A 25384-nucleotide genomic window follows, 5' to 3' on the forward strand; every position below is an offset into this window, starting at 1 on the left:
TAGACATCAGGAGGCGCTACTTCACTGTCAGGGTGGCTAGGATCTGGAACCAACTTCCAAGGTAAGTGGTGCTTGCTCCTACTCTGGGGGTCTTTAAGAGGAAGCTAGATGTATACCTTGCTGGGGTCGTTTGACTCCAGTACTCTTTCCTGCCATGGCAGGGGGTCAGACTTGATCTGCTCAGGTCCCTTCCGACCCTACTAGCTGTGAAACTATGATGCTCTCCGGTATTTTGCATGAAGGGTGTAGCATATTGGATCAAAACCATTAACAAGCCACCAGCTTCTTCCTTTTCAATATGGGTCTCCTCAAGACAAATTATGTCAGCTTTGTGGTGAATTGCATAGAACTGATTATGAAACACTTTGCTGCTGAAAGACCCGTAACATTGAGTTGGAGGATTTGACGTGCTGGGCCAGTAGCCTGAAAAGCCATCTGTTTGGTTGGTTGGCCGGGAGAAACACCGCTGATATCCATAGCTGATTAACTAGGATCTGACAGTTGTCTGATTCGGTCCCCTAGTAGCATCACTAGTTTCATTGGTGATTTAACTACGACAAGGGCACTGATGCTTTGCCTCCCAACCTTGCTATAGTAATTTGCCATAGACTTAATTCATCCATAGTGTTCCACATTCTGAGTTTTTTAAGACATTCGGTTTTTACTGATTTACACCCATTTTTCAGTTCAAATCCCTGTTAACCGGCACAATTTGACAGGGATTTGATCTGATATCTCTCTCTCTTTCTCTCTCTCTATATATATAAATAAATATATAAAAACAAATATATTTTAATTTTAAAAAAAAAAGGTAGGTTCTCATCAGTATGTTTGTCCAATATGGGCCATTTATTTTATAGTCGTGTTGGCTGTAGTTAATCAACTTCATAGTTGGTTTCTATTACCAAGCACATGCTGCTTTTAGCAGTGGTTCAGAGATAGAAAGTGTATTTAGTGCAGTTTCCTTGTATGTGAAGGTAAGATGAGATTCTTTTTTTCAGGATGCTGATTGGGGGGGGCAATGAACTTATTTTGTATTCAAGTAAATATGATAGTGCCTTGAAAATCCTTATCATGCCCCCCTCAATTTTCTGTTTTCTAAACTGAATAGGCTTAGCCTCTTTAATCTCTTCCCATATGGAAATCCCTCCATACCACTGATTATCCTTGTTGCATTTCTCTTTACCTTCTCTAGTTCTTAGTTCTTCTCTATCTGTTTTGAGGTGTGGGGACCAGAACATGGCACAGTATTCAAGTTGTGGATGCACCATGGATTTCTAAAGTGGGGAGGGGGGAAAGTTGTGGATGTTGCTTAGCATTTTACTCGAGTACAAATGGAATGCAAGGGGCTTCATCCTCATATGATATGAGGTGATCATCCAGTTTATTTTAAAACACAGAACTGAGATATTTATTAAGCAGTTTTAGCTTTTCTACCGTAGTAGTGTTACAACCTTTATCTAGTAAATAGGCCTTTGATTTCTTTTGTTTTGAAGCACTTAAAATAATTCCTTCTTAGTGCCTCTAGCCCTGTGAGGGATGAATACTTACCTGATGTCTTTAGCTTTCCTTATCAATTTTCTGCACTTTTTAGCTTATAATTTAGATCAATTACTACCTGTTTGCTCATTTTTCCTCTTCAGTTTTTATTTCTAATCGTCTTCAGTTTGCCACAGAGCTAGGGTGGGCTTTCAGCCATGTATTCCTCTTTCCTGATGGCTGGTGTTTTTAGCCACCTAGTAGAGTTACTTTAAATAATTCCTGATTTTCATTCATATTTTTCTATTTAATTCTTTTATCAGTAAAAGCTCTGTGTGATTCTCAAGAAGATTTGGGAAGTTGGAGGAAGTGCCTCTTTGAATTGGGGGAGTTCAGGGATAACTCTTTCAATTTGGGGGTTATTAATTGTGTATTTCACTACTTAATGAGGGTAAGGAAAGGATATTATACAATCTCTGGCAGCTCCAATGAGACTGACCCATTTGAAATAGCAACTTTATATCCATGTAGGAGGATGTGCAGTAATTGTTATAGATGATTATTCTCTTGGTTCATCTGCTCCTCTTGCTTCCATCCCCTGTACATTTTCTCTTTCACTTATGAGAATTGTATTTTGATCTGCCTATAGTCTTTCTACCGAATGTTATAAACCAGTAAGACAAGGTTCTTTGGGTGAATCTGATATCTTTTATTAGACCAGCTTAAATAGTTGGAAGACATTTTTTAGCAAGCTTTTGGGTTTAAAAACCCTGAGTCAAGTGTTGAGGAAGTCTCTGTAGTTGGTGTGTGTTCTTCCTGGATGGAATGAACCTTGCCTGCCTATGTCCTTAGACCAACACAGCTACAACCTACACCCCCATAAACCAGTAAAGGATTCATTTTAGCATATATTTGTTGGTATTTTGTCTTGTCTTTTTTAAGTAACCCAAGCAGTGGCTCTTCCTCTTCTACCCTTTTCTGCATTCTGGTAGATCACATCAGCAGGGATCTGGGTTTTCCATTCGCCACAGAAAAATGCTGAAATACTCTGAATTTTCTCCTTTAAAGAAGAAAAATGTGAGAAAAGGTGGATTCCCCCTGCAGGCTGGCAGAGTTCCAGCCTGCAAGGGCTGGAGGGAGCAGGAGGAGAGTGATCAGGCAGGGGGTGCCATGTGCACATGCACATGGCCGCTAGGCAGCCTGGAGAGCAGCTCCTGTAGGTAAATTTGGCAGTGGTGAGGGCGGTGGAGTGAGGATTGTGAGGCCCCCATAGTGAGGGAGGGAGGGAGTTGAGCAGGGCTTGGCCTGGGACTGAGCTCCTGCCCAGCCTGAGCAGTGCATGTGCCTGGGGGCCTGGGGCCATGTGCAACCACAGAGCCTGGGCGGGGAGCAGGATGGAGCAGCAGGAGCTTCTGGGATGATATGTGGGGGGGACATACCCAGATTTGTGTGCAGGCTTGTGGCTCCCTGTCCTACTGCCCTTGCCACTGGGCCTCCATGGCCCAGCGCGTGGGACCCAGCACAGCAGGGCGGAGTGGGGTGGGGAAGCTTGGTGCTGCTTCTGTGAGCCCCGCACCACCATGGCAAGGCACCCCCTGCCCGCCCAGCAGCAGTGGGGATGTCAGTGTGGAGTTGTGCCCCTCTCTGCTGCTAGGCAGGCAGGGGCACCTCTCCATGGCAGTGCAGAGCTCCCAGTGGTGGCAACAAGTTTCCCTGCCTGGTCCTGCTCTGCCCTGCCATGCCGGGTCCTGCCTGTGGGGCCCTGGAGGCCCTGGGGAGATGGAGGCAGAGCAGGGAGTCCCAAGCTCACAGTGGGCAGCCCACACCCACTCCCCAAAAGGGCTCCCCTCTGCCTGTGCCACCCTTCAGGGAGGGGAGCTGGGCTCCAGGCTCAGCTCCACCACAGCAGCCACTGCTTCCCTCAGGTAGCAGCCAGGGCTTAGGCACTGCTGTGGGGGTAGGGGGCTGTGGACCTGGGTCCCTGGTTCTGTAGCCCTGGCAGCTGGGGAGGAGCTGTGCGTGGGGAGTGAGGGCATCAGCAGGGGTGAAGGAGCTGTGGGTTGGTAGTGATGGGCAATGGCATGGGCAGGGCACTAGTATATCAAGGTTGCTCAGTGCCACAAAGCCGTGGTTGGACCCTCAAGCTGGTGAGTGAAGGGGGCAGAGGGAGCTTGGATTTTCCATAAAGAAAGACCCAAACTCAAACGTCAAAATGTATAGGTATTTATAATTTATATTATTGTAGTGATTGAGGGTCTGGTAGGCTTCCAAATTGCTTTAAAATTGTAAATACATCAATAAAATACTGTGTTCAACTGATACCTATATATATAGTGGCATTTCATTTTAATCATGGAAAAATATGGATTTTGGAGTTTTTCATCAAAGAATTGGTGGGTTCCCCCTCTTAAATCAGAGAATTTGTGATTTTTAAACAGAGAAAACCAGGATCCCTCGTCATCAGTTAGATGTCTGATTTATCTGATATTCAGCCTAAGCTTTCTTGTTCCTTATGTTACCAGATACTCCTAGTTGTAACAACACTTTGAGCTATTCTTGGCAGTTTTTCTATATTTATGGTGTTTCTGTCCTCTGAGTACTTTATAAATTGTTATTATGGTTCTCAGTTTATAGTCTTTGACTAGCTGAATTACGTTGGGTATATGTCCTTATAAACTGATCCTGTAAAATTCTTTCTTTCTTTTGCACTCATGTCAGAATTGCTTCAACTCTGGTAATAAGGTGCCGAAGACTGGTGATAGGAACATTTTTAGCACAGTCAGTTAGGCAGATTGCATTCTGATCCCCTGTCTCAAGCCCACCATTGCTCTTTCTTTTGCTGCCATATCACGTGAAAAAGGGTAGATTGGACTTGATTCCCATTGTCAGGCATAGGTTTTCCAGTTTTAAAGTTTCCAGATTTCTTCCTTCTGTTGAGGATATGTGCTTTCATAAAGGCTCTTTTCCTCCAAGATGTTATTAGTTTTGTTTTTTCAAAAATTGAATCTCATGTTGTTTCCTTGTCCTGTTTCTACATTCCCCTGATCCTTTTTGACTTTCCCTAGCCTCTCTGTTGTTTGCCTCTTTTCACAGTGTAGTAACAGTAGTAGTAGCAGTAGATTATTTCCACTTTTTGCTGAAACAATATAGTAAAATTGACAATAAAATTATATGTAATATAATAATAAAAGTATATCATGTAAGGTTATTAGTAAAAACATACAAGACTACACATTCTGTCCATTTAAAAGACATTAAAATAGAGCATGACATACAATGATAGAAAAATAGATAAAATGAAACCATACCTAATAGTGGTACAAAAGAATAAAAAAGAGGAATATTATTTGATTTTGTTCATGCAAGTAATGCAAATAAATGCAGGGAGTATAGGTCAGGCTGTAAATTATTAGAGAGAAGTCAAACTGTTTTTTTCTCATTAGCCCAGTATTTAACGTTTTCCACCAATGAGTCAAATTTTCCCTTATTTCTTCAACAAATGAGACCACAAATAGTGGTTTAAATCATCCGTCTCATTCTTCCTGCAAGAACATTCCTGTCTGTGTATGGGGTCCAGCACCACCTGTCCATAGCAGCTGCACATCTCAGTTTGAGTCAATCGTAGTCTAGTAATGGTCTCTTGTTTATAGTTTTGTACTTCAGGTAAGTAGATTTCTGGGCCAAAAGAGTGCTTTATTAATCTACAGAAAAGGAGAGTTTTAGAAGATCTCACTGCCTGCGTATCTGTCTGCATGCTGGCATCTTTAATTATTAAATTTATATTTGTTTTAAATTTAAGAGTAATATTGTGTCAGTGACTGTCAGTACATTTCCCAGGCCATTTTTATGGAGGAGAATATAAGTGTTATTTAACTATCCAAGTAGTGGTTTTGTTTGGAAGAGGAAAGACTTTCAAGGTGTACTTTGTAAGGTATACAGATTGTAATTTTTATCCAAGATTTTAAAATTCTTATTTTTGCTAAAGTGCTTGCATGAAGCAACAGCATTTCAGATCACGTGAGCACCTCCCAATTGTAGAACATGGTAGAGATAAAAGCTGCCTTAAAAGTATTTAGAATTTGTTTCTATTTTTGAATGAACTATGGCGTCAGCACCCCATACTTCCTCTCCATACAGTAAAATGGACCCTATCTTAGATCCATAGATCTTTAATGCTTTCAGTATCATCCTTTTACCAATCTCAATGTAAAAGGATAAAACTCCACTCAAAGCTTTCTTTTTTTTACTTTAATGCTTACATTTTTATGTGTTTATTCCAGCTCTGTCATGTCATATCTGATTTTCATCTTTTCCAGGTCATTAATGTAAGTTTTAAAATAATCCTAGACAAAACACTATGGTTGGAGGGCTGCACTGCAGCGAAGGATTACAAAGGAAGAAACTGCGCATTAGTGGGAGAAATTCAGAGAAGAGGCTTTCGAATGAGGGTTGCTCAGGATAATCAGCATGTTAGGTTCACAGACTCTGTTTTTTGAGCAGTTCTGAAGGTTTGTAAGGGTTGCTAAATGTAAAGATCAGGAGCAGATTTTCATTTTTTTTATGTCTGGACAAGCGTCTTTCCTTTGATAGGTCAAATACTGATCTGTGCTGGAGGCAGGATCCAGGACTTAAGAGACCAGTGGTCTGATCTGGCATAGCAGATCTTGTGCTCTTATTTAATGGGTTGGTATTTTTCCTTGTGAAGGTTATTTATGGTGATTGAGGTTAGGTCGTGTTTTCCTAACAAAATGTCCTTACTTTTGAGAAGTAAATTAAAATGTAATAGGACATTTATCACAAATGCACATACCTACACATGTTGTTATTTTAAATCCCAAAGTCTCTTAGATTAGGTATCTGTTACTTATAAAAGGGTACCTTGAAATGAGAATTTCCATTTTCTCCTGTTTCTCCTACTCAGGGAGCGCTTGAAGAGGAGTCCAAAGAGCCCGAAAGCAGAGGGCTCTGATTCTGTGACCTCCCAGTCTTCTCCCAGTGAAGAGACTGGAATGATGACTGAGGTGAAAGTGAAAACAGAGGTACCAGATGACTATATTGAAGAGGTGATCTGGCAGGATGACACCAAAGATTCCAAGAAGAACATAAAGGATGGGCCAGGAGATGTGCCAGCAGAAATCTGTGTAGTGATTGGTGGGGTCCGCAACCAGCAGACACTCGGTAAGCTGTCATCTAATACACCGTCATCTAATACACCTGCCCTGATTGATTCCTTGTTTTCCAAAAAGCAGGTCCTTCAAGGTTTGGCTCTATCATGTCTCTGAGCTGAGTTTTTAAAAGTTTCTCTGTATCCTGCCACATCATCAGCATCTCTCCCCTTACTATAGTTGTGCTTAAAGACCAGGTCTACATGGTGCTAGACACGGTCCACAGGCATATGCAGAGCAACAGGCAATCCCTGCTCTAAGGATTTACAGCCTCAATAAAGAAGCCAAAAGGAGAGAGAAGGGGAAGAGTAACCCTCCTTATTTTACATGGGGAAATGAAGTGAAAAAGAAACTAGATGATGTATGCAGTGGTCACATATGAAACCAATGAATATATATATATATTCATTATGTGGCAAAACAGGAAAAAAATAAGTTGAAAATGGAAAACTTTGTAGTTGTTTTTGACAAAATTGACCAACCTTCCTCCCTACTTGAGCAGAAGCATTTTCAGATTTAATTCAAAATGCTGGGGGGGTTATGAAAAAAATGCTTTCCACAAATAACTTAATTTAGATGAAAAGTTTTCCATTAAAAAAAATTGAGACGTGCTGTCAAATGTCTCACAGGTCACAGGACAGATTCCCCATATCTAAAATGGAACTGCTTCTGCCACCGGTTTGACAAATCTTAACCCTGAGAATAGTTGTTAGTATAAGGATGCATTGCATTTCATAGAACGAAGGAGACCTGTGGTTCTCAAACTTTTTTAGACTTGAGATGCCCCTTGGAAAATGCCAGCCTTGTGCTTCCGTGCATTTTTTGACTGTGATAGAGTAATTCTTTTGTTTCAAAGAACTCAGACCAACACAAGTCAGGAAGTTTTTGATGCTCAGGATTCCTATTTCAAATCCCTGGGTTTAGCTTGCGAGTCATGTCCAGGTATATGCACACCTATCAGTGCTAATATCGTGCATTATACTTAAAAGGATCTCACTACAGCACCCTGGTTGAAAATCACTGAAGTAGGCTGTGGTGAGAGTACCACATTAGCTTGAAGCTTGAAGGGGCTAAGAAGTAACTGGGTTACTTTTGTTTAACTTTTTTACAGTTAATATTGCAATTTATACCTACACTACAGTAGGTTTTCCCTGTTAAGCTCATAGTCCTAACCCTACCTGCTTTTAAGTGAAACCTTAGACTTCATCATTAGCCAGGGACAGACTGGAACTGGTTCAAGAGTGTTTGATTTTCAGAATCCTTGCTCACTGTATTCACCATCCCCTCTTCAGCTATGGCAGCCATTATACAATGAAGGACAGAGGCAGCAGCGACCTGGTAGGCGTGGCTGGCATTTGGATATGCCAGGCTTTTACAGCCTAAGAGGAGAAAACTGTTGTTTAATTAGGGAAGGGATGAATTAAGTGACATACTACAGTTATTTACACAATAACTTGATCCACTTTAGCATGGTTCCAGGTTGGTAGAAATTATTCTTAGAAGTTCAAGGGCCAGATTAAGGGGCACAGATAGCCCATGCTTCTCCACCCACTGCAAGAATGGAGGAGTACAAGGCAAAGTCAGGCAGGTAATACTGTTGGCAGTGCTGGAGCCCCAGAGATAATCCTTGCCTACCAACAGGCAGGGGTGAACTGAAGAGAGCGAGAGCTCTTGAACAGAGGAAACAAGTAGCCTCTACCATAACAGATACCACTGCTTTGGCAGTGAACTGTCTGTCCCTCTGCAACATCGCTGGCTCCAGAAGCTAGAATTTAGGAGTCCATAATGTGAGTCTGAGAACTGTGCATGAGCTCCCTCTGCTGGCTATGCACTAGCAGCTATCCCACAAACACTAATCCTGTGATTTCTACAAGTGCAGTTTCTAGAGCAGTGGAAGCAACCGTTTCTGGATGCAGGCCCAAACAACCCAGCCTAGGTCCGAGGCAGATGCTAGGGCCTGGCCATGCCACAAGTTGTCTCTGCAGCAGCACAGAGAGAGTGCCTGCAGCCAAAGCCCCCCACCCCCCCAAATACTGCCAAAGCCCCCGCCACGGACTGGATTCAGTGGCTCCACAGGTCCAATCTGGTCTCCGGGCCATAGGTTGCCAATTCCTATTCTAGATGATATTGACCACGCTAGTGTAAAAACCAAAAAAAGACACAGGAGGCAGCCATATTGGTGTTTGCTGAACTTGGACATAGCAAAATGCCATGGTGCCCAAATGCAGGAGACTTGGGGAAAGTTGTGTAGCTATCTGCAAGGGGAAGCTGTGTGGCGACGAAAGGCAGGGAAGATGCTATTTTCAAATTTGAAAGTAGGTATTAGGAACATGGAAGTGGCCTCCTGGGTCATTGGATCAAGTCTCCTGCATTAACCAAAGGAATACCTAAAATCACCACTTCAAACTCACTTAAAATTACAAGAAGCAATATCAAAAATGCCCAGAATCCTGTAACATTAAAAGTAATAAGGAATGGACTAAAAAAACCTCCTAGCTAGCAATTCCCCTTTAAATAAATTGGGCATCATATTTTGTATTTTATACCCTTGTATCTGGGTTTCTTTAAAGCCAACTTGATCCTGAGGCAATTGGCAGTTAGCTCCAATTCCATTGTGAAAGGAGGCCCGTAAGTGCATCCATTCATCCAGCCATTCACATGGTTCTTGTTCAGTTGGGAGGTGACACTCAGATTTGCTCTGAATAACTTTTCTGTTTGGCCACCAAATACTGCTCTCTGTGTGAACTGCAGTGCACAGATATCAGTTCCTTGTGGTTTCTCAAGCTGGCTCCTATTCAGGTTTTCTGCATCCTCCACTTCCAGTTACTCCCTCGCAAACACCACAAACAAGTAATATTTCCATAGCTGCAAAGTCATCTCTGCAACTTTCAATAAAGCCATTGCCGCCTGGCAATGTACTGCTGCTGTTCTTGGACTGTGGGATCCAGGCTTGCTAATAGCTTATGGCTCTAACCCTTCCCTTTCATACCTTTTAAGGGAAAGCTGCTTCTTATCTGCTGCTGCATGAGGGTTTTTCCATAAGGCCTCCCTTGTCAAACCTGGATGGTGAATTGATTCGGTTGCCCACTGTGGAAATTGCTAGAGCTGCAGTCACATGGAAGGTAGAGAAGGGATGATTTCTTCATGGAGATTTGGACTTGGGGTGTTTAAAGTGATAATTTTCTATGGTGCATAATAAAGTATAATTAATGAGTCAGAAGTAGACAAATTACCACCACTTTGGTAATATATTAATACAAGATACACAGAGAACCTCTTCTTGTACAATAGAAGAATTATTGTCAGTGCAGTGGGAGGTGGCTTGTCTATATCAAGGCTGGAGACAGAGCTGGCCTTAGGGAAAATGGTACCCTGGACAGACTTGTATTTTGGTGTCCCTCCCTTCTCCCCGCACCCCTCTCTGAGGCAGGCAGGGGCATGGGCCACAGTCGGTTGAGGAGATGGAGCAGCATGGTGCTCCAGCAGAAGCTGGAGGCAGGGAGCCTGCATGGGCTAGGCACTGCTCCTTCTGCCCAGGGCGGGACAGGGCTGGGGGAGAGTGCAGCTGTGTGCATGGGTTGCTCGTGTGTGTGTTGCCCCCCTGACAGTGGTGCCCTGGCTCTGGCTGGACACACTCTCTGTTCTCAGCATTTTGTTCTCCCTACATTGGGAACATGCCAAGCTCCATTGTGTATTAGAGCTGAATAAGATGAAGGTAGTGGTTGATGCCCAGAGTGTTGGTCACTTAAGCTTCAAGGATGGTGGTTTAGGGACCGCTGGCTTAATCTTTTCATTTCTGCAGAACAGTTGCTAATACTTCCTTAGGCATTGGGTCCCTATTTGGGCATTGCAAGTAAGTTGAATTAGCAAAATAATTAGCAGTAACTTTGGGACCTGATCAGTAGCTGAATGCCAGAACTTTGACACCCCAAATCCCTCTGTGCTCCACATCTTTAGGAGCAAGTATAAGGAATGCCCTGCTGTCCTCACGTGTACCAGGTGGTCATGTTTCTAACACCAGAGCAGTTCAGAAATGTAAGGTTTTTTGATGACTTTTCATGCTGCCTGTGGGTCTGGGCTGGATGAATAACACTGATGCTAAGGTTTCGTAAGTAGAAGAGTTTGACAGGTGAACTCCCACAAAATCTATATGGAAGCCTAGAGGAAAGGCAGTGGAAATGACACTTTCTGCTGGAAGTTTGAGAGGATCGGGTGTGGGACTTTGATACATGTAGACAAGATAACTTCTGTCTTGGAATGTTAAGAATCTCATTATTTTGGTATCTGGATTTTGAAAGAGTTTATATTATTTGGGATTTAATCAAAAGGAATTTTGTATTAGAATCTATTTAAACCCTCCCATTGGAGCCATGGTATGTGATCAGGTAGAGTATTGGGTCATAAATGTTACCTAGAAGAGACAAGGATGGAGAGGGTAGGTCCATGTGCAAACCCTTCTGCTTATTAGACCATCAACTAATTTGTATTCATTTGATTCAAGCTAATATGCTCATGCTCTACCTGCAGAGTTGCTCAATTATTTTAACATGCAAGCACTTTAGGGGAGCCCAATATTTACATTAGATAAAATGGTGCTGCACAAAGCCGTACAAAACTCTGTGGCCTTTTGACATTTTGATATAAGGCCGTCGCATCAAATGAGCATGTGACATTTTTACTAGCTTTCAGCCATCATTACCTTTTGGAAATTCATCCACTTTAAGGGCTTTTTCTGATTTTTTTTGCGCAATTTAGATGGAAAAGCAGTGGAACGTGGCTCTCCTGTTGGATATACACGAAATCGATATTCAGGCACCTGGATTTTTGACCATGCATTGAGATACACGTCCGGTATGTGATGGAAAGGTGTGAAAATTTAACCAGGGATTGAAGAGTGAGGGAAAGCTCTGGATGCAACTAGCATGTTGCTCACACTCCAAATGCAAGACTTAGTAAAAGCCTGACAAAATCTAATGCACTTATTAACCAAACACCCCCCTTCCCTGTCTCTCTTCATATTTGAAGCAGCTTTAACCTGCATGACTTGTCTTGACATGGATAAAAGCCCAAGGTGTCCCCAAGGCCAAAGCAGCAGTATCTAAGCCAACACAAGCATGCTCTTTGTAAGATTGTGACCTGCAGGATGCCTCTTCTCACCACATCTTTCCTCCCCATTAAATAACACATTGATTGTGACAAGTCATTCCCACCTTTGATTTGGAGGCATGTGACTGTTTCTACCACCCCACTCCACATAACACCATAGAGTAGATCAGCTTCAAAACTGATGCCTCTACCATTATGTTCACTTTGGCACAACTGGAGAAATCCAGCTCCGCAGAATGCTTATTTGGGTTCCCTACCTTCTGTAAGCTATGCTGTCTTCAGGACATGGTGCTTGTAACTGTTCTTGCCTTAGGGTGCAAGAGCTCAGAACTTATGGGTAGAGGAGCCCTTACTTGAGGATGTGGAGCAGGCACAAAGACAAGTCTGTATGGAGCCAGACTTTTTGCTTCCTTCATTGTATTATGGGGCAAGTAGTCCCTGTGCTCCAAGCTCTTCTGAAAGCCACTGTTGTAGTGTTTGGTACTGTGCAAGGTGAGCAATAGTTACAGGGGTTTGAGCTGTATAAATATAAGGTAAAATTAAAACAGGAAGCCATAGGGTCTTGTTGACAGTGATATAAAGCACTAGCTTTTCACTGGTGGGGATGTGGATTCTAATGCTGGCTCCGGTCTCATGTGAAGCGGACTTTGGTGGGTCTTTCAACTTTGGCCCTATATGTCCACATCTCAGGACCACATATCAGCAAACTGACAAATTCTTACTAGGAAAAGCCAATGGCTAGAATAACAAAGGATCAAGAGATTTAGACAGTCGGGGGCAGCAGGAGGCAATCTTGCATGGCACTGCCAGCACTATCCATCCTTCTCACCTCTTAGTATCACTTGTTTTCAGATGCACAATCTCCTAAGCGTGTGTTTGCGACTCAAATAGAGCTTCATATTTGAGCCAGAAGGAGCACGGTCACATGTATGGACTTTTTTTCTTCATGAAATGCTGTGCACGCAAATGCACCTAAATGCCACAGAAATAATTTCCACAGGAAGTAGTGGGGAGATATATTAAAGAAAGATTTTCAGAGTAAAGTCCCTTGTTCTTATTTTTTTTTTTACATAGACAAGCTGCTATTGGTATAGGTGATTACTGCTAATGGCTCTCTTTCATATTTCCTGTTGGTATGACTTATCTTTTGCTGTAAACACAAATCATTATTCTTTGTAACCAAAGTGTGATAAGTATATTAATATTTGCTATATTTTCTTTTGAACTGTTTCTTATAACAAGAGGTTTTGTTTTGTAGGACAAGTATGATAATCATTTAACATGTAAAATGATTTCAGAGGGATGCTGTCAACTGATTCAGGTCCAGAATTTGATGGTGAATTTGTTAAAACCAGACTTACTCTTGTATTAGCAGTCTACCTTTAAATTTCTTTTAAAAAATATTATTAATCCATTGCTAAGAAACATGGCAAGAAAGAAACCAAACTCAGTTTCATTTGAGTGTCATATCCTTTCTAACATACTTACAGAATTTCAGAATAATGCTTCAAAGTCACCTTATTGCTATAGTGTAATAGGCTATGGTATATTCCTATGAGCTTCCCATGCTGTTTCAGCATTAGTGGACAAGGAATAGCTTTCCCAGCCCAAAGACATTCTCAAGCGATGCTAGCAATGGTTCTGATGGATAGAGTAGAATTCAGCTCTGTTTAAAAACAAAGGGGACAGTCATTTTCTCCCAAGGGAGAGGACATGAAATGAGAAAGAGAGGATATAACCATAAAGGAATAAAAATAACCAGATGAGATTTGTTCCTTGAGAGACATCAGTTTTGATTAGAATTGGATGAATAAAACAGCCTGTAGCCTGTGAATTTGTGTTAAAATGGTCTGCAACATACTTTGGCCACGTCTGTGATCCCTTCACAGTTTGCACTGTTGGGAAATGGGAATTTCAAAGTCACATGCCCAGGCTTTTGCAGAAATCAAATTTTAACTTTTGCAATACAACTTTCTACCCTTCCTGCCATGCTCCTTGTTTGGAAAGCAAAAACAGTACCTCAAGTGTTATCTGGCCAGTTGTAGCTAACCGGTACAATACAAATAATGAATTACGTGTACTTGTAAAAACAATTGACAACCAATTCTTGGAGCTAAAGATAGCATCAAAGAACTGTAACAGATATGAGCAGGTTTCTGTCTGCTCATGAACATCCTGTGAACAAGAGAGGCTAAATTCATTGAGTAATTTTGTCTTTACAACTTATTCTCTCAGCTTTACTTCTGTCGACCGTTTATAAACAACAGGTTAGCTATACAAATTGAGAAGAGGGAATACAAGTATCATGTGATTTTACTTACAAAGAGCAAAAGTTCAATTTTTATCTTTCTGGTTTTCTCTTGATGTATATTTACCATATCTTTTTGTTTGGTTATTACATTTCTTGAGATATTTTGAACGCTACTTACCAAGACGTAGTTATATGTTGCCTTCGTTTAAGATTGCACACTTTTTCCCCCATCTACCAGGTACTAATTCAAGGTTAACTTTGGCCTCTAGAATTTTAGCTACTATTATTATCAAAACATAATTCAGACTATTTTGAGAGTGGTTCTTTCACATTATTAATAAGGTTCCAAAGATGTACTGAACATGGAAGATCAGCAACATATGTGAAGTACTCTTACATGAGTCAGAACACAGAATCCAGACTTGGCCAATGGGGTATAGATTCCTGCCATAATTCCCATGAATCTTCCAAATATTCCCTTGCTGTAAGTTGTACTCTTCTCTGCCCAGTTTGTGGTTGTCTCTGTATAATGGTGCCATCTGTTGCTGTTCTAATATGGTGATATACACTTTTCTGTCCTGTTTTTCAGGGTCTTATGAATGTGGAATATGTGGGAAGAAATACAAGTATTACAACTGTTTCCAGACCCATGTGCGAGCGCATAGAGGTATCTCTCTCTCCTGCTCAAAGCTTTGGGAATTCTACATTAACATTCATGCTCAGGAGATATATTTGGGAAGGCCTGAGTGGCTCCTCTGCTGCTACTGCTTGTCAGTGCTATCAGTCTGCCACATGGCCCTGTGTTAGGATTGCCCTCTGCTGTTGTTGTCAGACTCAGCGGGATCTGTGCTCCAGCTGCATGCTTTCGGACAGCGCCATAAACTGATCGCATTCCGCAATATTAAATAAGATATCTGAAATTGTCTTCATGGGCCTCTTCCTGTGGCTGTAACTGGGTGCAGTGTTATGCTGGGATCATTCCACTCGGATGCAGCATTCCACATGAGAAGCTGCCTTTCTTGGCACGGATCTGTCTGTGTCAGCAGTCCAGTTGCCGTAGCAGTAGTAGGCGATCTGCTCATGGTTCCCCAGCCTCCTGCCCAGCCATCCTTTTTTTTTTTTTTTTTTTTTAATTTCCGCCTCTGTTGTGTTAGAAATCAGTTGTTACATGACAGGCCCGCAAAAATGGTTTGAGCAAATTTCCTGTCTAAGGATATTGGTGGGCTGTTGACAAATTATTCAGAGCTGTTGAATGTTGTCCTGGAGGGGAATTAAACATTTAAGATGGTGATGGTAGCAGTTACCTAAATGCTTAGAGGCATTATCTTCTACATCCACTGTCTAATTTTTCTATAGATTATTGTAGTATCTCCATACCATCGATGTGTCAAAAGTTCAAAGGACACTTCAAGTTCAGAATCCCATTTTTAATTGTAACTTTCTAAATGCACCATTGGTATGAAATTTCTCACGCTTAGTCACAGATCAGAAGAAACAGAATGTAGGGTTAGGGAAAGGCATTGCTCTGCTACTACTTTTTCTGTAGCTATACGCTTGAGTTGGTCAAAACGCGGATATGTCTTTTTTTTGAAGCAATATCATCATGAAATAAGTATTAGAGGCTTTTGAAATTAGCACAACACATGTGGAACTCCATTTATTATCTTTCATTTTTGAGATAAGCAGTAAAGTAAATCTCTGAGAGCACATCTACACAGTGCCCTATGACAATATAGCGACACGCTACATCACTGTGTGGCACGCTACAGCGATGTAGCAATCATGTGGGTCTACATGTACTTCCCCAGTATAGTGCCCCACTATGGCAATGTAGTGGCAAAATCTAACCATGCACTGCACACATGACACAGTAATTGCCCATACTGCACCGTGCTTTAGTATTTCCAAAAAGAAGTACTAAAGCATGGCAACATGTAGATGTGCCCTGAAAGTTGAAGACTTTTTGAAGCTGCCTCAATCTGAATAAGAATAGTAGCCAGTGTATTCTTCAATATAACGACTACGACTGGAATTCTCAGAGTCTAAGGATAGGAGATATTTAACTCTCCAGGGCTGCTGTGAAAATGCCAGCGTAAAACCTAGTAGGCATTAATGTAATATTAACATTAAAAGTTAAACTTGCAGAAATGAGCATACGCATGAATTAAGGGTTAATATATATCTTTAAATGCCAGTTTGAAAGTATATTATATGTGACCATGTAATTAAAACATACTATTTCACAAAAAGTACTATGTTATATTATACAATTTTTTTCTTCAACTCTAAATATGCACAGCATTTTCTAATATTTGATATAATTTTGTGAATGCCAAGAAAATTCATGAAAGCCTTTTATTTGAGTAGTGCTACAAATTAACACCATGCTGTAATTGAAGCATAGCAGCATAAAGAAGTACAATATTGAATGGTGTTAGTTGCTGGCCAATACAAAGTATGCAGTCACATTGCAACATTAACTCTTTCAAGAAATATTTTGGTTTTTTAGTATGGACAGTTTCTTGCTGAGACCCTACTCTCAGTTGGAGACCACAGGCACTATCTTAATATAGCAGTCAGGTACAGTATGTTACATCTCACAGTAAAACATCCAATTAAGTACTTAAAATGAAATCCTGATACACTTCACTCCCTGAAGTCAGTAGGAGTTGCCATTGACTTTAATGTGATCAAGTTGTTATCCCTAGGCCCCTGGAAATGCTTATTTTTGTCTTTTCATTTCCAAATGATTTGCAATAAATGACCATGTACTTTGTATATGGGGCAGATTGAAGGCTATAGATACAGCCCTAACTTTGCATTTCTTCACTGAGTGCTTAAATTCACGATCTTCAATCTCTGCCATGGGATCTTGAATTCAAAGCTCTTGCAGCTTTGGCTGCTGAAGTCCTTCCCATCTCCTTTGTGCACTCAACTACCATAATTCAGCTAGGGTGTCATGTGCCCTTTCTTTGGGTTCAGTGAACCTCCAGTCAATTGATTTTTGCCTGTCTTTATAGTTTTGATAACTTCAGGTTACATGCCCCCAGTACATCAGGTCATTTCAAAGGATGCACAACTCCCTTGGGATTGGTTTCTTGCCCACCTCTTCAAGGTGCTTTCTTCCTGGGATTTTTGGCCTGCTCCTGTGGAGAAGTGTCCAGATTAATTGTTTATTAAGAAACCCTTGTCTTTTTCTTTTTTAACCTGGAATGGTCCAAAGCTACCAAAAATGGCCTTGGTTTCTTTTGACACCAGGTCATTAAGTTCTTTTATCACTGACTGAGCCTTACTGGATTCTAAATCCATCTCAGACCTGCTTCAATTCAGGTAAAACGAAGTCATTCATATGGTGCACTTCGCTATCCAAAGGACTGTTCCTGCCACAACTCCCCTCCAGTGAGGGGTGCCACCACTTGGTGGTGAAGATTCTGCCCTGAGACAAGAAATGGACAAATCACATATTCCCGTGCCCATCTGATTTTTTTGTTGTTGTTACTTTTGGAACGTTTCTTATAATGATGGATGTTCTGTTTTGTTTTATTTTATTTTCTAGAGGATGCATCCCTTTGAGGTTTGCTTATTTATTGTTTTTGCTGTGTGGGAATTATTTTATCCCTATATTTCTTGCAGTTTTGGCTTACACTGTAAGTAGTCATACTGCAACACCTGTGGCCTGTGTGGGGGTTTTGATCTTTGATATCAGTCCTACAGAACAGAAGACTGCTTTCCTATTTTCTTGGTGTTCAGAGGCAATCTCATGGATTTTTTTTGTCTTCATTCATCTCCACCTCCTCCCAACTTAGCAGAGGTTAGGGAGATTTTGGTTTTGTGTAAACGTGGTTTTTTGGCTGGATGTTTGTTCACTTTCAAGAATAGTTTGTTACCTTTTGGCAAACTTGGTATTTTTCTGGTGTGTTAACTCAAACAGACACGGTTTTTCTGTGTTGTTCAGGGTTGGATGGAAGGTCAAAGGAAGTGAAATCCTGACAGTTTATGGGTGTAAAGTGATGGAGTGAACTCGCATTCAACTAGTGCTTCAGACAGCAAAATATCTTAAAATTTTTATCCTGATTTGTCCTAGAAATCTGAAGCTCTAGCATGGAAATCCAATGTAAGTTTACCTTCAGAGGAGCAGCACCCTCTTCCCTGCTTTTCAATACAAACATGTATTTTTTAATTCGTTAAAAAATAATAAAGATAAGTACCATTTTCTTTTTAAAGCAAACAAACAATCAGATGAAAATATCATTTAAGATAGAGGAGCTGAAAGACTCCTTTGTGAAGAGTTTAGGAACTATGCAAGAGCCGTGGCCTTCCTCCTCCTCCTCTGGCTCAATGTTAAACCCAGCTGGGACATCAGGAACTCAGAACGTAGTGCGTGAGACCCAAGCGCTGCATTACCTAGCTATGAGAATAGCTGTTATCTGGGATACCAACATTAGCAAAAATTAACGCTGTGCATGCATGTCGGTGCATGTCAGAATGTTTTTGATATCACCGTTTTTTGTAAATTCACATTTTTAAACAATGAAAGGATCTAATACTTGCGGGAATTAGCATCTGAACATTTGACATTAAATGGTTCAGTCATATTTTAGTGATGTGAGTAGGAAAGCATTTATCATTTATTGAAGAGATGGTAGAGAGAGGCCATTTTACTAGGCTTTCAAAGGATTTTAAAATAATAAACCTTTAGACCGAGACTAGGCATGAAAAATTTTTGTCCAAAAGAAATTTTCAGAATGTTTGGAGCAAGGCAAAACGGAAGTTTATAAAGCAAGTCTTAATGTGAACTCTAGTAGTTCTGACAGAACAGCAAAGGAGTCTTTCCTTGTAGGGCATAACTGTAGTTTTAATATAGCTTATTACAAGGGACCTACTGAATTCAGGGCAGCTGCCCCCTGATTTTGTGGTCTAAGTGCAGCACCAGTCTCCATTTTCACAGCAGGGTGCCGTGGGCCCCCATGGATGAAGATTGGCCATCTGTCAATCTCTGGGACTTGTGGGGCCTCTTGGTCAATCAGAGGCGTGGGGGTTCTCAGTAGCTCCCCCCTCTCCTTCCCTCCCTGCTTCAGGACTTCAGGGCTTCCTGCTGTTTTCTGTTTAAAGCTCCTTTTTATTCCCTCCCTTCCCCCCCCTTGCTTTTTTGCAGTCCCTGCACTTTTTCATGGGAGACCTACTGATTTCACGGTTTCCACAAAAATTGTGAGTTCATGATTTTGGTAGGTCCCTACTTACATTATTCAGTAAGCAAGGCTCAGTAAGGAACCTCACTGTCAGACTGACTGCCGTTTTAGTTCAATATGGATACATCAGCTGAGGATCAGGTATAATGCTACTACTCTTAATATTAATAAAATTGAGTGACGGTTTTTAATGACATCCTCTTTTTTGATTCTCTCAGAACTTTGCAGTACTTTCAAATTTGGGGTTAAAGTTTCCTGGATTGGTCTCTGCCCAATTCTGTTTGTTTATAGTGAAAAGTTTGATAATAGGTGGATAACCAGTTCAGCTTTTCAAACATGGAGGTATGGGGGTTGGAGGTATTTTTTTCCCCATCACATATGTATTGTGGAAATAATTTTAGAATAGCTATGGTTCTGAAGTGACTGGGGATAGAAAGTTGAAATGTGATTGGGAAGATAACTCTTATTGAAAAGAAATGGTATTTCTGGTACCAAAGGAAATTGGGTTTTATTTTACCAAATTATGGCTTTTGAAAAACCATTTATGAAGCACATGCAGTATATTTTCATAGCTGAATAAAATATATTGGCACAGATAAGGTTAAGAAATTTAAGGCTTGGTGATGGGCACATTTGCCCTGCTATATACTGCACCATCAGAGCCCCAGCATTTTTGAGAGTGCTGAAAAAGACAGGCTTACCATTCTGCAATATAGTTTACATGGAATATAGAGACATGGTTATAGTAATGACTTAAGTCACCTTTAGAGTATAAACTAATTTCCATTCTGATCACTTTACTTTCACTTACCTATGTAACTTTGTCAGAAAGGTGACTCATGGTTGGGTTGTTTTGGTTTTTGTTTGTGAAACCATTCTTGATTTAGCCAAGCAAGGTCAATATACTTTCTTGCAACATGTCTGCACATGCGCAGCTCAGAAAAGGATGAACTTAAAAACTGAATTTTGACACATTAAATTTGAAGGAACTATTTTAAAGCGGGATAATGAAGGATTAAAATTAACATTTGTGCACACTTAAGTATAAAGTATTGATGGTTTGTGTATGCTGTTATCTGTGCAGCATATAATGGTAAAGAATTCCATTGAGCCACCACTAGGTTTTTTTCACTTTAGTGAGAGAGTAGTGCCATTTCAAATCTATAACAGCTGTGCAGAAATACAGTTTTATGACTCAGTCATTCTGTAGATGCTGTGATTCTGATCTGGGGCTTCAGTTTATGAAGATGTACAAATGTCCTGAGATGCACATGGCATTGTTACATTTTAGTATTAGTATCATTATCATTATATATAAATACATATGTATACAGACACTCTCTCTCTCTCTCTCTCACACACACACACACATATGCATGAAAGACATTCAGACTGGTAATACAGAATTGCAAAATTTCCAAGGTCCATAACCATATATTTGTATATGTATTTGTGTTAGAAGCAAGGAAACTAAATGCAAAAACTTGCATTAATAATTTAAGGTTGCAAATTTTAAAATGAAAAAGCAATGAAATGAAACTGCTGTGATTTTCATAGTAACATTAGCTTGCCCTTGTGGAACATCTGGAATAACTTTTATTAAAATGTGGTTATTAAAATACAGTTTGGTACATAGGGTATGCAGTTTAACATGGCTCTGAAGTCAAAATGTTTACATTTTCTGAATTTTTACTGGGAATTTTTTCCCAGCTTGCAGCCTCATCTCATTGTACTCATGTAGGGCTTGTAATATGATCACTGGTGTTTGTTATTTCTGGTCACATGCTCTGCCATGGTCAGGGCTGTCTCTCCTGTCTTCCCACGAGTGATCCCCGAGAACCCAGAAATGAAAACTGCAGCGTAGTGCTGGTCAGTCAGAGGAAGAATTACAGTGGCTTTTGTCCATTTTTTGTTGAGGTCTCACCCCTGTGATCACCTGTTCCTTATATTGGACCTAGCTCTGTGAATGGGAAAGCAAAGAGTACATGGAAAAGTGACACCATGCCATGGTGCCTCTACCCTCTCTCCCCCATGGGAGTGATATTGGGCAGGCATTATGTTCTGTTTATATTTCCATGCGTACAGTAGTTGCCAAGAATCTAGGCACATTAGTTATTTCAAGAAACATTCAATAGAAAAATGTTATATTTATATTTGCATATTCAGTTAATAACACTTGAACTGTTGAATATACCTCTCTGAACTTAGCCACCCATCTGAACCACAGACTCTCAAGGATGTTCAGCTTCCTGTCCATCTGCTTCACTGTTTTAAGTGTCTGCTCAAAAAAAAAAAAAGAGAGAGATTTTGCACTTTCCACCTGAGGATAGCTGAGGGGGCCCTCACAGAAAATGAGCTGCAGGCAGCTCATTCCTATTTGATCTAAAATCACTTCAGCTGGAGCACTCTGGTCATACTGTATTGGTAGTGCACAGGGGTATGGGACAACTTGAGCAGCAGCCAGCCCTGGGCATGAGATCCAGGAAATCCCTGTCGCCAGACGCACCATGCTCTGGACTCCTGGCTCAGGTCCTTGTTTGATTCTAAGCTACAGCCTTTTGTTGCTGGGCCGGTGTAGGTGACACTTGGTTGTAATGTTTCTATTTAAAAAGCAACCCAGTTTTGAGCTCAGGAACCAAATGTCATTGCTTTGGATATATATGTAAATGAAAAAACCAAAAAAACAAATGCACCGGAATTGAAGAGCTCCTACACAGCTTCAGTACAAAAGAAAATCATTAAAGGGGCCTCATCTTGACCCATACCTCAAGCTCCTATTACCACCAGCCGAGCCATTCTCAGCAGGTTTTAACCTGACACAGATCCTGCCTTCAAAAGGAGCCCTGCAAATTCACCAGGTGCTCCTCCCTCTGCAGGAGCTGAGCACCTCCGGGGCCTTCTTTGTGCTGAAATAGGCTGGTTCGGAGCAGCAGCAGCCCATGCAGAGTCTGCACTCTTGTGAATTTTCCACATGGTGTGTGTGCAATAGAGAAAGGGGCCAGCACACAGCTATGGAATCAATATTGTGGAGATGGAGGGAGCTGACTGGAGAAGAAGGGACTGAGGAGCCAGGATTTGCAACACTACCGCCCCCCCAGTAAGGCAGTTGCAGAAGCTGTGTGCTGTCAAACATTTGACAGAATCTGCTGTCAAATCTAAGTGCAGCTCTTTCTCTTTGCAGACACTGAAGCTGCCTCAGGTGAAGGAGCCTCACAAGGCAGTAAGTACTAACTTCACTGTATGTGTGTGAGGGGGGATTGGGGCTCAGAGGTGTACTGAAGCACAGTACAATGTTTGTGGGTGTGCTTGTGGGGAGGTGTTTCACCCCTCACCTGGTGAACCACATCTCTTTTTCATTGTCTGTTGAGTGATGCAGGTAGGCTTGTTTGTGATATTTCCTGACTCTCACTGCAACATTGGCATTGCTGAATTTAGATCTAGCTTGTTACTTTCCTCCTGTTGCCTGGGGTCTGTATGCCAAGGTGCTCAACGAAATGTCAGATACGTACGCAGATCAGAGGAGAGATGTGGAGGGGTCTAGCACCGCAATAAGAAGTGGTTCCCGTGACTCTTCTCTGTTTTAGTAGCCGAGATGTTTTAAAACCACGGCAGGTGAGTTTGGTAGTGTTGGGAAGGGACAGAAGGGGGTGACCTGCGTACTTTCATCAGAGGTCCCGAGGCATACTTTCTGAGCACCTGTAATCTCAGCAGCTCGTGGCCCTGCCTGCCTCTGCCTGCTAGTTTGAGCATGCCAATTCCTGTATTTGTTCAGATCTCTCTTGTGTTTCTTTAGCCATTCCTGTTTGGTAATTTCTGTCACATCGCACTTTTCCATAGATTACCACAGGAGGGCAGCTTCCACTAAGCTAATGAAAAAAATTTCCTTGGTGAGACTCATTAGAGCAATGCCGGGAAGGTGCTTTGCTGGATATGGTATATATGTAAAAGCTGATGGAGCACACCCCATTAATTCCCTCATCACCTTTGTTCCCCTAGGGCTCCTATTTCTCTCCTTCTGCTGGCTTCCCCTGACATAATGTTAACTTGGTTCTGTGAACTGCAGCTTAATGCCTTTGACCTATTCCAGTGCTTTCCCACTTGGGAATCATTGGCCCTTGGGGTGCTTTCACCTTGTACCTTTTGATTATAAAACCCACAGACACAGCTTTGAGTGATTCTGTGTATGGGGAGTGAAGTCAAAATGAAATGGTGTCACCTCAGTGTTTCCTGAGATGCTTCTTTCTCACATGCCTTTTTCAGTGCTCTCCTGTGGGGTTGAGGTTGTATCCGTACCATACAGACATTTGTAGCTGAGGGCATATTTATACAAAGAGACTGCAGTGCAGTGTTGTCAGACCTGAGCGAGGTCTCAGCTGACTTGGGTGCCAGCAGCAGTCTGGTCACAGGGTGGGTAGTTTACCCTGTTGAGAAGCAGATCTGTCAGGAGGCTGTTGATTCCTTCATCTCCACAAATCCATTTTTCACAGGGTAAAACTCTCCTTTACATGTGTGGTGAGTGGGACTTTTCCCAACAAAAAAAATCTTGAATAGCTAGCAGTATGCTCAGCTATCTCGCTACATAACAGCTGCACACCCTGTATGCTTGCATGTGTTGGAGGTTGCCTGTCACCATACTAACACCAGCACAGCACAGGGAAACAAGACCAGAACAGAAACAAGTTCATGTCATATAAATCCAAAAAGCATCCACTAACTTAGCCATCTTCAGTCTCCAAAGTCATACCTTTTCTCTTCAGACCCATTACCATAGTAGTGTACAGGATAAATAAACTTGTAATTTCTAAGCTACTTTTCCTGTCTGGAAATGTATTTGGTGTTGCCACGTCTTGCAGTTTTATCAAAAGCCTTGTGTTATTTCATGTCCGTCTTAAAGCCACAGCTTCTGGAGGCATGTGATTAGGTAAGAATCCCATTTTTTGTTAACAAATAAAAATAAAAAGGTAAGTTGGTAGGCCCAATAGTTGTAGAAAACAGCTTGGACGTGTGCTGCAAATTCATCCTAAGATGCCAAAAAACAGAAGGCTAACTAAACAACATGCAAAGTGTATCATCTAAAATAAAATGAGAACTTTTTTAAAAACCTTTTTAGGGTTTTTTTGAGGATGTTTGAATGGCTAAAGCTAGTAGTAATACTTTGGGCCCTGGTTTAGGCTTCTCAGTCATGTCCTTCGTTTTAACTTCACTGAGCAGTGCTTTGTAGTACATTATCAGGTAGGTTTCTTCCTGCACCTTTCACAGTGAACATCAAGCTCTTTGGTCATTTCTTATTTCAGTTGGTGCTCTGTTGTCCCTGATGCTTCCCTGTTTGCCCTTAGTGAGACCCCAGCCTCTTATTTCTGCTCTTGCTGAAGAGAGTCATTGGGCCTTGTTGTTGTTTCCTTTTCCTTTCAATGAGACAGGTTTAGTTATTCAGCCACATAATGCAGACATTTAAAACATACTGAGTTTCTTCAGTGTTTAGGATGCTCCCATTGCATCTTGTATAGGGAAGGCCGTCTGCATGTTCAGAGTATCAGATACATAAGGAGAGGAGTAGAGAGCAAAACACGCAGGAAAAGCTGGAGGGTTTCGTACATGTATTTTGTTCCTGTTATGGCGAGTGTATACCCTATTCTGTCACAGCCATTAATGAACTGACTCTTCAGCTGGGGCCAATGGCTCTGCAAGAGATGGACAGACCAGAAGAAAGCTATAGGTCTTGAAAAGAAGAAGTTAAAGGCTCAGAGAGGATGAGTGACTGAAAGGACCTTTCGTAAGCATCATGCCTGAGGAGAGCCACTCAGGCAGCCAGTAGAGAGGGTAACAGGATGTGAATAGCGAAAAAGGAAGGAAAGAACAAGGCAGACAAGGGATTGGGAAGAGCCACTCTGCTTGCTTTGTACAGGGTCTCTGGACAGGAGCCCAGAGGAGTTGGGCTACACATGCCAGCCAGAGGGGTTTGAAAGCTTTAGATCCAAGTGTCCAAAACCTGAGACTGGGACCTGAGACTGTTGACCCTCAGAGTATAACCATTTCCTTATAGATTTCATAGACTTCATAGACATTAGGGCTGGAAGGGACCTCAGAAGATCGTCGAGTCCAGCCCCCCACCCGAAGGGCAGGAAGTCAGCTGGGGTCATAGGATCCCAGCAAGATAAGCATCCAATATACTCTTGAAGGTGTTCAATGTAGGT

At 41.6% G+C, this 25384-nt stretch overlaps 1 protein-coding gene across 1 annotated transcript in view; it reads left to right on the forward strand.

Moving 5' to 3' along the window:
- The window catches only part of ZNF618 (zinc finger protein 618), a 134821-nt gene that overhangs the window by 33974 nt on the left and 75463 nt on the right, over positions 1 to 25384 (forward strand). Inside the window, exons 3-6 of the mRNA XM_019541090.1 lie at positions 6401 to 6657; positions 11400 to 11495; positions 14591 to 14668; positions 22372 to 22410. Coding sequence (XP_019396635.1) covers positions 6401 to 6657; positions 11400 to 11495; positions 14591 to 14668; positions 22372 to 22410 — 470 coding nt within the window. The remainder of the gene's footprint in view (positions 1 to 6400; positions 6658 to 11399; positions 11496 to 14590; positions 14669 to 22371; positions 22411 to 25384) is intronic.

The sequence above is a fragment of the Crocodylus porosus genome, unplaced genomic scaffold (assembly GCF_001723895.1).
Source record: "Crocodylus porosus isolate Cpor-Errol unplaced genomic scaffold, CroPor_comp1, whole genome shotgun sequence".
In the NCBI taxonomy this organism is placed as follows: domain Eukaryota; kingdom Metazoa; phylum Chordata; order Crocodylia; family Crocodylidae; genus Crocodylus; species Crocodylus porosus.